Source organism: Bos taurus, chromosome 5, assembly GCF_002263795.3.
Source record: "Bos taurus isolate L1 Dominette 01449 registration number 42190680 breed Hereford chromosome 5, ARS-UCD2.0, whole genome shotgun sequence".
Taxonomy (NCBI): Eukaryota; Metazoa; Chordata; class Mammalia; order Artiodactyla; family Bovidae; genus Bos; species Bos taurus.
This window is the reverse complement of record NC_037332.1, coordinates 101,891,700-101,904,688: the sequence shown is the minus strand read 5'-3', so window position 1 is coordinate 101,904,688 and position 12,989 is coordinate 101,891,700. Positions and strand designations below refer to the sequence as shown.

At 43.2% G+C, this 12,989-nt stretch overlaps 2 protein-coding genes across 5 annotated transcripts in view; both read right to left on the bottom strand.

Moving 5' to 3' along the window:
• Positions 1-345, bottom strand: part of LOC101907335 (antigen WC1.1-like) — a 62,969-nt gene extending 62,624 nt beyond the window's left edge. Inside the window, 1 exon segment of the mRNA XM_024992684.2 lies at positions 185-345. Coding sequence (XP_024848452.1) covers positions 185-257 — 73 coding nt within the window. The 5' untranslated portion in view covers positions 258-345.
• Positions 346-12,049: 11,704 nt separating this feature from the next.
• The window catches only part of LOC751811 (WC1 isolate CH211), a 42,574-nt gene continuing 41,634 nt past the window's right edge, over positions 12,050-12,989 (bottom strand). For all 4 annotated transcript variants that reach the window (XM_059887255.1, XM_059887256.1, XM_015471297.3 and 1 more), the window contains one exon: positions 12,050-12,341. In XM_059887255.1, the coding sequence (XP_059743238.1) occupies positions 12,196-12,341 (146 nt within the window). In that variant the 3' untranslated portion in view covers positions 12,050-12,195. The remainder of the gene's footprint in view (positions 12,342-12,989) is intronic.

Genomic DNA, 12,989 nt, shown 5'->3' with positions numbered 1-12,989 from the left:
CTGCTCTGTAAAATCTGCCACTATGACCAATGGACCCCCCATAGGAGATGGACCAGTATTCACATCAGCATGGTTCTTTTTTGGTCAAAAACACTGAGGCTCTGCTCCAGAACTCCAGACACCTTTCCCTTCACCAAGGCATGCACTGCCTGGTTTGGACCCAGGACAGAGGGGCAGCTCTTACCTTGACCACCCACCACGGTGCCGAGGAGGAGGACACAGAGTCCCCGCAGGGAGAGGTGTCTGCCCAGAGCCATCCTGACCCTACGTCCTCAAGGTCACAGTCCCAGATGCAGGATCAGCCTGTGAGGAGGCATCAGAGTGCCGACCGGGGTCTATATAGACCACCCTTTACACCCTCTCCTCCTGAGAGCCAATAGCAACACATTTCACCATTTCAGGCACTATTGGAGGCTGCATCTGCCCCTTTCTGAAGCTCAGACACCAATGAGCTTCTGAATCTTCAAAATGTTCTTATATGAGCAACACGGTCCTTTGAGCTCCTGCTTCCGTAGTCCTGAGAGCTGGGTCCCACCACTGGGACTGGGGTAGAAACGGTTCATCAAAAATCATGAGTGCCTTTCTCTCCCCTGATCACCCTGGTCAATATCTGCAGACTGTGAGATCTCACAGGGTCTGGGTGTGGGATCTGTTGACCCGTGGAGAATAACTTTTGTAGAATCGAGCATTGATCTTCCCAGGCACTGAGCTCAGGGTGAAAGCAGAGAATTACAAGAAGTCTCGAAATACAAGAGTATTTATCAGGTCAGTATAAAATGAGGACCAGGAGTACAGGAATTCACAGGTGACTGTGAAAGCATGAAGTGAGACCCATCAAGTTGGGAGGATGAGATTACAGGGTTTTCCGCCTTCTCAGAATGAACTGGAGACTTGGTCCTGAAGCAAGTGCCTGCATGCTCAGTCGTGTCTGACTCTTTGCAACCCATGGACTGTAGCTCGCCAGCCTCCTCTGTCCAATGGATTTCCCAGGCAAGAATACTGGAGGGGGTTGCCATTTCCTTCTAAAGGGATCTTTATGACTCAAGGATCAAATCTGCTTCTCCTGCATTGGCAAGTGGGTTCCCTATAGGGACATTCAGATGTGTTAAATAACTTTCCCTTTACTGCATTTCATTTTATGTAAAGTATCTCTTTCAGCTAGTCACTAAATGATGCTGATAGAAAGAAAGAGATTGCTATTAAAGGAAACAAAGAGAAAGTAGGAGTCCTCATTCAACTCTAGCCCACCAAAATAGGAGCAGGGATCTCTAGAAGAAAACATGGGGCTTCACTGATGGCTCAGTACAAAGGATCCGCGCACAAAGCAAGAGATGTGGATTCGATCCCTGTGTCAGGAAGATCCCCTGGAGAAGGAAATGGCAACCCACTTCAGTATTCTTGCCTGGAGAATTCCGTGGACAGAATGGCCTGGGCAGCTACAGTCCATTTGTCGAAATGAGTTGGGCAAGACTAAGTGACTAAACAATGAAAACAAGAAGAAAATGATACTTTAGAAAGACTAAAGTTTTCTAAACTTCACATGTACCTCCTTTATATGCTGAGAGTATGGTTTGATAAGACTCAGAATACATTTGTATTATAAAACCATAACTAAAGAAGACACAAAATATAATTTAAGGGAGGAGATCCAGAGAGATGGGGAAATAGAAAGTCTGCTACATGATAGCTGCAGGCAGGGGGCAAAGAAGGGGTGAGAGAAGCAGATAAGAGAAAGGGGTTCATGCTGCCTGAAACCACCAATGAACCCACTTCCTCTGTTCTGCATTTAAGAGGAAAGTTGGTGGCAAGAATGGAATCCCAGTGGGTTAAGGGGACAGATCCAAGCAGAAAGGATGATGTCCGATGTAGTCATTGCTGCCTTGTTCTGTTTCCACTCATCACAGAAGCTCCCAGAAGCTCCCCTAGAAGGTACCCCAGGGATGAATAGAGAGACTGAGAAGGGCCATAAGTGATGCAAGATAGAGCTCCCCCATCGAAATTCAAGGTCACTAAAGTGCTGCCCCCTTTCCTCATGCCCCCCTCGGGCTCAAGATTCCCATGATGAAGCCCTGCGGTCCACACAAGCCCACCCTGATGCCCCCTCACCCTGACTCCATCTTTTCAGCACAGACGTGGAAGGAAGCATCTGTGACACACAGGCCCCAGGGTCCCCACTGGAGCTCAGAGACAGCTTCAAGAGCCACCCACGGCCCACCTTAAGGGCTCAGTAGGGCCAACACTGAGGGCAGCTGCAGGTTAGTCCACAGCCCTGCCACATCCCACACCAGAGGGACCCCTCATCCCAGTCAGCAGACACAACTTCTCTGTCCCGCCATGCCTGTTCTTCCTACTTGAGACGGGAGAAAAGACAGTTGAACACATGCTTTTCTTCCTCTAAATGTGCTAATATATATCCATTATTTATAGAAGAATCACTTCCTTGTCATCTGGTCCTGTCACTCTCAAGCCCCATGACTGTACCTGACCCCATCTCCTTCTATATCTGGACCTTTAACATGTTAATGATAAAAACTTACTATAAATATCAAAACCAAAATTTACACTCAGTTGCTGAAGTAAGACCAGGATCTGCTCAGTCACTTAGAATTGATGCTCTACTCCCTCTGGGCCCAGAGTCATCATTCCTTACCCAGTTGTGGAGTCCACACCATCACCAGAAACCACCAGCCAGACACCGAGAACACAGGACGTGCTTCCTGAGGTCCAGTCATCCCTCCCACAGGGTGACACAGGGATGCGTTTAGTGAACCAGGTACACATGGTCTCAACTTGGGATGGAGATCTCACAGGTAAGATGCTGTTAGCAGCTCCAGACCCTTTATAGAAAGGGATGGGCTATAAGGAGCGGCAAACTCAGGGCTGGCAGCCTGTCCCCACAGCACCCTCTACCCCAGAGCTGGGGGTGCAGGATCAACATGGACCAACTCACCCTTGGATGAAGCTACATCTTTCTGACACATAAAGAAATCTCAGTATCCAATCTCATCAAAGATTTGAAGGAGGAAAGTTTTAGGGAGGACACTAACCCACCTGTGTCCACAATGAACATGAGAGAGTGCAGTACAGGGTCAGGAAAACAGGCTCGAGAGCCAGACTGCCTGGTCTTGACTCACAGTTTAGCCACACGTCAAGTGTGGGCCTTGAACAGGGTTCTTACACTCTCTGATTAGTAAAAGGAGGGTTATGATCCCACCAAGATGACTGATTTTGGTGAGGATTAGGTGAGTTGGCATTAGCGTGTGATATTACAACACCAGTTAACAGTAGTACGTGTGCTGATGCTGATGTGCTCAGTCGTGGCCAGCACCTTGCGAACCCATGCCAGGTTCCTCTGTCCATGGAACTTTCCAGGCAACAGCAGTAGTGCATAGTCGTAGTATTATGTACTACTGTTAACTTGCTTTCCTGATGGCTCAGATGATAAAGAGTCTGCCTTCAATGCAGGAGATCTGAGTTCGATCCCTGGGTCAGGAAGATTCTCTGGAGAAGGAAATGACAACCCACTTTGGTATTCTTTCCTGGGAAATCCAATGGACAGAGGAGCCTGGAGGGGCTACAGTCCACGGAGTCACAATGAGTTGGTCACAGCTGAGCGACTAACACGCACACATACTTACACACGTAGTAGTAGTAGAGAAGCAGTGTTAGGGCATCTCCCACCATCTCATCCAAGGAATCCCAGGACTCTAGAGCAGGAATTCAATTCTGTGACCTGGAGCCTTGACTGAGGCTGTCAGAACTCTCCCAGGAACCACATGCTGTGATTGTCATTGGTACCAATCAGAGTTGTGAGTCTTCCACACATCACTCCTTCTCTCTGTGCCCCATGTAACTGCTCAAGAACCTCGACCTTACCATTGGTGAGCTTTTGTGAATTAAGTTGTTTACTTAATCATTTTACTTTATAAACTCAAATATACTTGGTAAAACATTTTGTGTCTAATTCACCTCCATATCCCCAGTGCTTGGCTAACTAAAAATCGTAATGATGTCTCTTGTATACCTGAATGAATGAATGTCAACCTGGTATTTTACACAAATCATTTCAATCAAAAAGAAATCCTTTGAGAAATAATTTAACTTGTGAGGATGTAACAGCACAATGCAAGCTGTATCATTTGTTTTAATGATATTTCAATACTGTTAAATGGTATGAGCTATATATGGTTCACTTCAACACCTTTCTGCAATGAATGCAGTAAATTTCAATAACTAGAAACAACCTAGCCCCAGTACAAGAGCAGTGCTGAGACAGCCAGTTCTAAACACGTAAAAATGCTGCAAATTTCTTCGTATATCTGAAGATAAAGAAGACAAACCACAGAACACTGACAGGTGAAGACCATGAAGCTTCCTGTTCTGGTCTTAATCAGATATGGCCAAGTGGTCAGGATGTTTATGTATTTATCATTTGGCATATTTTCAATTCAAACCACACACAACTGTAACAGGAAGAAATTTGGTTATAAAAAGATTTAAACATCTTCCATGTTGAATTAGAAGTACAGAAGAAAAGAGCAGAAAGAATCTTGTTCTTTTACTTAGGCTAACTATTTATCCTTATGGATTCTAAAGCAATACAATATGTAGCATTATTATTCCCAAATCACCATGAGAAAATGGTGGTCAGAGGTTCAGTAATCTCTTTGCTAGGCAAATTAATAATTAAACCTGCTTGCTTGAGGAAAATTTCCTCAGGACCAATAAGACAGACTAAAATACAAAATATTTTTTAATTAAAAAAGAGGTATACAACTCTAAAGGAAAATGATTAACTGAGTTGTTACACCAAAGCATTGGAGACCCCCTTCACCATCTGCGTTCCTTGCATGGACAGGACCAAGGTTAGTAAAGACTCCTTTACCAAAGACCAGTTCATCACAAGAGCATGAAGGAGAGAGCAAGGTCATGAGCTGGCTGAGGTCCAGCCCATCACCTCTATTCAGCCCTTTACAGTCTGTACCCATCAAACAAAGAGTGTGGCACTGAATTGGCCTCATTCACTCCTCCATAGTGCAACATCAGATACCCAGAGACAAGAGCAGATCAAAGCTAAGAAATCAAAGACAAGCATATTCTAAGTGGAGAGCATGCAGACCAAGGGTATTCCCTGCTGCTGTTGGAAAGAAGCCCTCCCACCCCAGGCACCACCTGTGGGAGGAGAGACAAGAAGATGCCTCCTGAAAGAGAGGAAAACCAGTCTCAGCAGGGAGCTTGAACTAGAAATGACAAGACAGTTATTACCATGAACCCGAGCTAAGTTGAGGGATAAATTTTAAATGGGAGAGTCTGTGTGAACTTCATGGAAATTTCAGTCCACACAAACATCCCTTGCTAGTGCACAAGATGAAATCGGTGATAAAAATAGAGAATATTACATTTATGTATATTTCAATTCTAGAGGACACACTTTTAAGCCCATTACAGAAAGAAAATTCATAAATCTTCTCTTGTTTTTAAAAGCACAAAGTTGTCACGTCTGTGAACTCTTTCTAATTCCTTCAGCTCAAAATTACTGCTGTGTTTATTTAATCTGTAAAACCTTGCTCACTGTCTCTAAAGTGGGGGCTTCTTGAGAGGAAGTATTGTGTCTTACTCTTCAATATCTCTTTGAAGTCAAGTAAAGACACATAGAGAGAGCTGAACAAATAGCGGATAAAGAAATGAATGCATAAACAAATGCTGAAAATCACCCTGCACTTAGTGATACTGGGTGGGGAGGGTGGTGGGGGCAGGGGAGACACGAATCTGACTACTCCCACTCAGCACAGACAGAAGCGGAGTAAGGAGCCAGAGACACACCAGATGAGGGAACCAGATACAGAAAGTCTTCTTCAAATCCCATTCTGGGGACAGTCTAATGACATTTAATTTCCACACAAAATTGTACCTCAGAAACTTCACCAAGGCAAGAAAAAAAAAACTGACAGCATTGCTACCAAGGACGTGGCATCAATAGTAATATTCATCAAATAGCTGTTTTTCTGTCTCCCAGTGACTCATTCTGGCCAATGAAACGTGGGTGTTGTCACCTGTGTCACTTCTGAGTAGAGGCATGAAAACCCCATGCGACTCTCTGGTTTCTCTCTTTCCTGCCCCAGAAGCTGCGTGTTCCACTTGGTACACGTGTAAGCTAGTGGAGCCTCACTGACCACAGCACGTTTGCAGGTTGGTAATGAATGTGTGTATGCATGTGTGTGTTCCTTCTGAGATTTGGGAGTCAGTTGTTCCAGCATCAGAACAGAGCCTATTCTGAAGATATGAAAGGAAGACAAAATCTGCCACATGAAGCAGGTACTTTTCTGGATCTCCTCTTCCTTCTGTGTCTTCATCCCAAGCTGCTCCCTCAGGTCTCAACTTGATTCCTCTCTGGGGCTTGGTTGATTCCTAGTCACTATCACTGATTGACCAACAACTGGATCCAAGCTTCTGCTTAAGAGCATCCACACCTGGTGCAGCTCCTCCTCCCTTTGCATCAGTCTGTGCTGACACTTGTGCTTCCATTTCCCCATTTTTGTCTCTGAGCATCAGGACCTTCATCCTTAAACAGCTCTCCTTTGCTCTGAGTTAGTCAGTTCATCTTTGATCTTATTTTTACATTCCACCATATTCCACCAATCCTGTACTAATGAAAAAGCAGCATGTACTTTCCAAACCTCTTCTGTTTCTTCTTGATTTCTGGAACAAATCTGATTCCTGGATTTAGTTCTCCATGTAGTTAATTAAATTCCTCACCTTTGGATAAGAAATAATTTTGCCGAATTTTTTTTTCCCTCAACTGAAGCAAATGGCACATTCAAAACCTCTCTCCTTGTGACCATGTAATCGAAAGGTATGTGTGAGGGGTCCGGCTAGTAACCGCTCAAAAGCCAGTATACAGGGCAAGTTGGTGGAAAGGAAAGTTTGGTTTATTTCAGATGCCAGCAACTGGCGGGGACGGTGGTGGACATCTATACAAGGGCCGATTCCACCCACCCCATGACAAGAAGAGGGTGAGAACTTCTATAGACAGAGCTGGAGTGGGGGGAGGTTATATGCAGAAACAGCACAGTCATCTCTAACAGTCATCTTCAAATTGGTCATCAGTGGTCTGATTAGCATCATCTTGGCTGTTTTCAGTTCATTTCAGTCGCTCAGTCAAGTCTGACTCTTTGCGACCCCATGGGCTGCAGCACGCCAGGCTTCCCTGTCCATCACCAACTCCCAGAGCTTGCTCATAATCATGTCCATCAAGCTGGTGATGCCATCCAAAGCATCCACTGGTTGTTTTAGGTACAGTTGATCTTTTTTGCTTGGGTGTACTTGTTCCCATGTCCTTGTGGTCAGTTCTCAGAATTGTGGATGCTCAAGTCCTGGGTACAGTGTGGTCATCATGTAGTTCACTGCTCCGCCTGGTGTTTTGTATCTATAAGACAGCTCACAGGACATGACTCAGAATATCATCTATAACCCTTGAGAAAGAACTAAAGGTTCTTGACTGTGCTTAATGACTACATTATTATTTAGTCTCCTCTGACTGTTTTCCTTTGTTTCCACATTTCTCGCTTCTCCAATTAAACATATTCTTTGACTAAAGTTTTCCACAGGCAAAAGGCAGGCAGAAGACACGGTGAGGGGACAAGAATTATAGAGTCCTCTCTGCTTCAACCACAACCCTAGGGACCCCCTCGGGACTTGGAAGGGGCTGGTGCAAGGAGAGGCTCTGAAAAACATGTTTCATTAACTTCATGATTAACCCACCTCTGCTCAGAGATGATGTAATTACCAACTGCAGAGCTATTGAGTTCTTGTGGGGGGTGATTCTTAAACCACTGCAACTGAAGGTTAGTGCCTCTGGGGTGGCACTCAGAGTTCAAAGCCTGAGTGATTGCTCAAAGTCTATGAACTGAGACTCTATTGCACATGGAGCTTTGGTGCAGCTGAGTCCTGTCCGAGACCAGCCTAAGAACACTGGAAATACAGCAAAATGTGTTCCTCCTTTAACATCAAAGACTCTGTGAACAGATTCTCTTCCTTATCATCAAATTCTTCCCAATCTGGGCATGCTAACCAAGGCTCCTGCAGTCTGCAGGCATCTTCTGAGGCCTGCCAGGGCCCAGGATTGGAGTGAGGCCTATACCTGTGTATAAGCTCTGTATTTCCCCTCTCTGTAACTTAATAGATGCTCAGCTAATATTTATTGAATGGCTGAGTGGCATTGTACTAAATGTTGAAGAGAAATTGTCTTAAATATAAAGAAATGTTTCTGAAAACATCATTTAGCTAATATTTTTGTTTTAAAGGCAAATGTTTCTGGCAATTAGCAAGGCAAAATTTGATTTTCAAAAGCAAGCAGCTTATCACCAACAAATACGTCACAACTAACACCGCAAATCTCTATCTCTAAGGATACACGAGATAAACCACAACATACTAACATGTGGATTCTTACTAAGTCTTAATCAAATGCGATTGAGGAAACAGGATATTCATTCATATGATTTATTATTGACAGTTTTTTCATTAAAATCACACAGCAATATCACAGAAAGAAAATTGGGGGTTAAAAATGTACAGTTACACCAACTATATGATATAAGAAAGGAGATGAGGTGCAGAAAGAGTTCTTTGGCTTAAAATAACAAACAGCTTAATTAGTCTTTCACTTTGCAAAGGAGAATCTTTGCAGGATTCTCCTCTGGGGCTAATCTTGAAAGATGATGTGGAGACCAGGACAGCTCAACTGTTCTACACAACAGTTAGAATTGTGAACTGATAATTTTGGATAATGTTGCACTTTGATTCCCTTCTCTTTACTTTTTGTGAATCTACTGTAGGTTTTTACATTTTTGTTGCCACATGGGTCACATAAGACATCTTACAGAGACAACAGTATATACCACACTGATAACAAATTAATTTCCATGACATACAAAAGCTCTACCTTTTTATCCCTTTCTACACTTTTTGTTTTTGATGTCAGAATTTACCTCTCTTTATATTGTATATCCACTAACAAAATATTTTTCTCTATAGCTGTTTTAATACTTCCTTTAGACTAGAGCTAACTGGTTAGCACACTACCATACTACAATTTAGAGTATGCTGAATTGGATTCAATATTTACATTTACAAGTCTGTTATATATTTTCACTTCTTTCATATAAAAATTAGCATCCTTCATTTAGTTTGAAGAACTCCCCTCAGAATTTTGTAAGCCAAGCCTAATGTTGGTGAATTCCTGCAATTGGGAAAGTCTTTATATCATCTTCATTTATGAAAAACAGCCTTCCTGAGAAAACGTATTCTTGGTTGGTAGGCTTTTTTTTTTCATAAATTTGAATATATCATGCCTTTCTCTCTTGGCCTGTCGGGTTTCTTCTAAAAAGTTCACTGACATTTTTAAGGGAATTTCTATTTTGTGAGCATTTACTTTTCTCTTGCTGCTTATAAAATTCTCTCTTTTTCTTGATTACAAGCAATGTGTCTTGGGGATGATCATTTTGAATGAACTCTGAGGAGTGAGCTATTAGCTACATGAACTTGGATGTCTAAATCTCATCAGATTTGGGACTTATCTGCTATTGCTTCTTTAAGTACAGTCTCTGTCCCTTTCTCCCTCTCTTCTCCTTCCGGGACTCCAATAATGTACGGGTTGTTTCTATAAATGTTACCCCATCATTCACACAGGTTCTTTCACACTTGTTCAATAATTTTCTTCTTTGTCCCCTGGCTAGATAACCTCAATAGTCCTGCCTTTTAAGTTACAAAGTCTTCTGCTGTTGTTGATGTTCTCTGTAGCATTTTTCATTTTGCTGCATTTCAATCATTGTAATCTTAAGCAACTGATCCAACCAGTCAATCCTAAAGGAAATCAGTCCTGAATATTCATTGGAAGGACTGATGCTGAAGCTGAAGCTGAAACTCCAATACTTTGACCACCTAATCCAAAGAACTGACTCATTGGAAAAGACCCTGATGCTGGTAAAGATTGAGGGCAGGAGAAGAAGGGGATGACAGAGGATGAGATGGTTGGATGGCATCACTGACTGAATGGACATGAGTTTGAGCAAGCTCCAGGAGTTGGTGAAGGACAGGGTAGCCTGGTATGCTGCAGTCCATGGGGTCACAAAAAGTCAGACACGACTGAGCCACTGGACTGAACTGAACTGAATCTTAAGCAACTAAATTTTGTTTGGTTCATTTTTCTGTTTGGTTCCTTCTGTTATTCTCTTTGCCTCACTGCAAAGCTTGAGGGATCTCAGTTCCTTACTGGGATTAAATCCAGACCACAGCAGTAAATACATCAAATCCTAACCACCAAACCATCAACAAACTCCCTGTTTACTTCCTTTTTTATGATTTCTATCTCCGTAAAAAAAAAAAAAAAAAAAAAATCTGAATTTATTCTGCAGAGTAACTCACCCTAGCTCAACAATTACTGAGCCTGAGCTCTAGGACCTGCAAACCACAAATAGGAGGCAGCCTGCTGCAACCCCTGAAGCCCAGGTACCTAGAGCCTATTCTCCACAATAAGAGAAGCCTGTGCATAGAGAAGCCTGCTCTCCACAAATAAGAGTGGTGCCTGCTTGCTGCAACTAGAGAAAGCCCATATGCAGCAACAAAGACCCAATGCAACCAAAAATTAGAAAGAATAATAATGATGATGAGAAATATTTTTTAATCTTATTTTGTTCATATATTTTCTTCCTGAACTTGTTTTGTAGTTTATCTGAGTTTTCTTGGAGTTCAGTGAGCTCCTTGGTGTGTATGCTTTATTTCATCATATGTCATTTATTTCACCATTTCCCAATGGTGAATAGCCATGTAAGCTGCCCTGGAAGAAGCCCTGGGCATCTTCCCATCCCCAGGCACAGCCTAAAACTATGAACCTGCAAGCATGAGTGTAGTTTGGAGTCTTCCAGAGTCATCAACCAAGTAACCGGGTGGGTCCAGCTCACAACCAGCCCAGCACTCTCAGGTCTTATATTAGTTCAGCAGCTTCTCCATGATCTCCACAATGGAATTGGTGTTGGTAGGGGTTGGGGTGTGGTGTAAACGTAATCTTTACTTGGCCACTCCTACATGACAGCTCTCTTTACCCTGAGGAATCATGGCAGGATCACGATTACACTTTCAGTAGTAAACAGATTAAAACAACCTTGAAACAATCTTGAAACATCTGAAAATAGATGTTTTCAAAGAAGCCCATTGGTCTGAAATTCTTCCTCTAAGAGATCAGTTATATCAGACCCCTCCATCCACATTTCTGAAACATAAATAACCAACTGTTCCTGATCTTTCTGTCTACATCCATTCTTCTAGATCCCCTCTGCCTAGGTCTCCACTTTTGCCCTCTTGTCCCACCTGAATACAGGGTGTGGGTGAGCATCAATTTGCCCTCCATCAACTTGAAGATATATATGAGCTGATATAATTCACTTAGAAGGAGAGATATTGGAGAGACAACAGCATACCTGAAGAAATAGCAGCATCCTGAAGAAATAGTAGGAAGGGATGGAGAGGAAATGAAGGATTTATAAAGATTGGATAATCAACTAGACGAGGGAGAAGAGCAAAGAGGTGTCTGTATCCACTTAAGGAATAAATGAGAGATGAAAAAGGAAGATGTGGCTGTGTACAGTTAGATTTTAAACTGGCCTGTGCACATTTAGGCAGGATAAGGAAAGTTGTATCCATTCTCTCCTACCAGCCAACCTTCCACTTTGAAACTCACACCCAGTCTGGTGCCCGATAACAGGTTACAAACAGGTGATGTGACGTCTCAGGGAGAGCACCCAGGAAAGTTCAGGATTGGGTTTTTTCCCATGAGTTCATCTTGTTAGGAAGGAGTGTGTGAATGTGGACCAAGTTTACATCCTTTTCTAAATAAGAGTGACCTGGAGCATTTGTGATCCAGGGTAAAATCATGCTCTCATTAGCCTCTAAGACAGGTGAGAGAGCAGGTCAGCTCATTCATCTTGTATTTCCTGTAAGGAAAATGGTGTTTGAGGACCAATCCTCTAAAAGCATTTGACATGGAACTTGCTAAATTACCAACACAGCAAAAAGTTACTTTATTCAGAATATTTCATTTTGGACAATTTCCATATAAAACAGTTACAGGTCAGCACTACTCTACTGAAATACAGGCAATTAGAATATCTGAGGCTTCATCTCATATTTAATACAAGATCATGGGAAAGCTACTGGGGGTGTTCCCAGGGTGCTTAGTTCAACGTCATCATACTCAGGGTCCCCATCCTTCCCCTGGAGCAGCCAGGGGCTCTCTTCTCCTTCCCCAGGATCAGCCACCTCTCTGGAGAAGTTCAGAGAAGAGCCTAAAATAGTAAAGAGAAGTTTGATTAGAACTGAGACATGGGGACAGGACAGAGCCCTACGGTGGAAGGGAGTCAAGCAAGTGGTTATGACAAAGCATCCCTGGGACCCAGGTGTGGGCAGGGAGGCTCAGGCTATTTCACATCAGTTACAGTGAGGATGGATCCCAGCTGGCCTCTCAGATCCAGTTCATGTGGTTTCTGGGGCCTCAGCTCATGTGGAAATCCTACATCACAGGAAATCTGTGCTCACACAGGAGCCCTGGGAAGACCTGTTTCCAGGCTACACAGTACCAAGGAGATGCCCAACAATAGTAAGAATCATAAAAAGGAATTTAAATCTTCTCCTTTCACAGGTCATAGGTGCAAATTCACAATAAGAGGGAGACTGGAGACAGGAAAAATCTGAATTCCTCACTCACAACCCAAGTCTGCTCTTAGTTGACAATGTTCACAAATAGTATCACAGGTGCAGCCACAGATGGCCCCTCCCCAGAGACTACACAGGCCCTCAAATGGAGAAATATTCTTTTCTAGTGAATGAGTGTCTTCTCCTGGCTACTGAAATAACTGGAGCAAATTAGACCTTCAGTTCAGTTCAGTCGCTCAGTTGTGTCCGACTCTTTGCGACCCCATGAATCGCAGCATGCC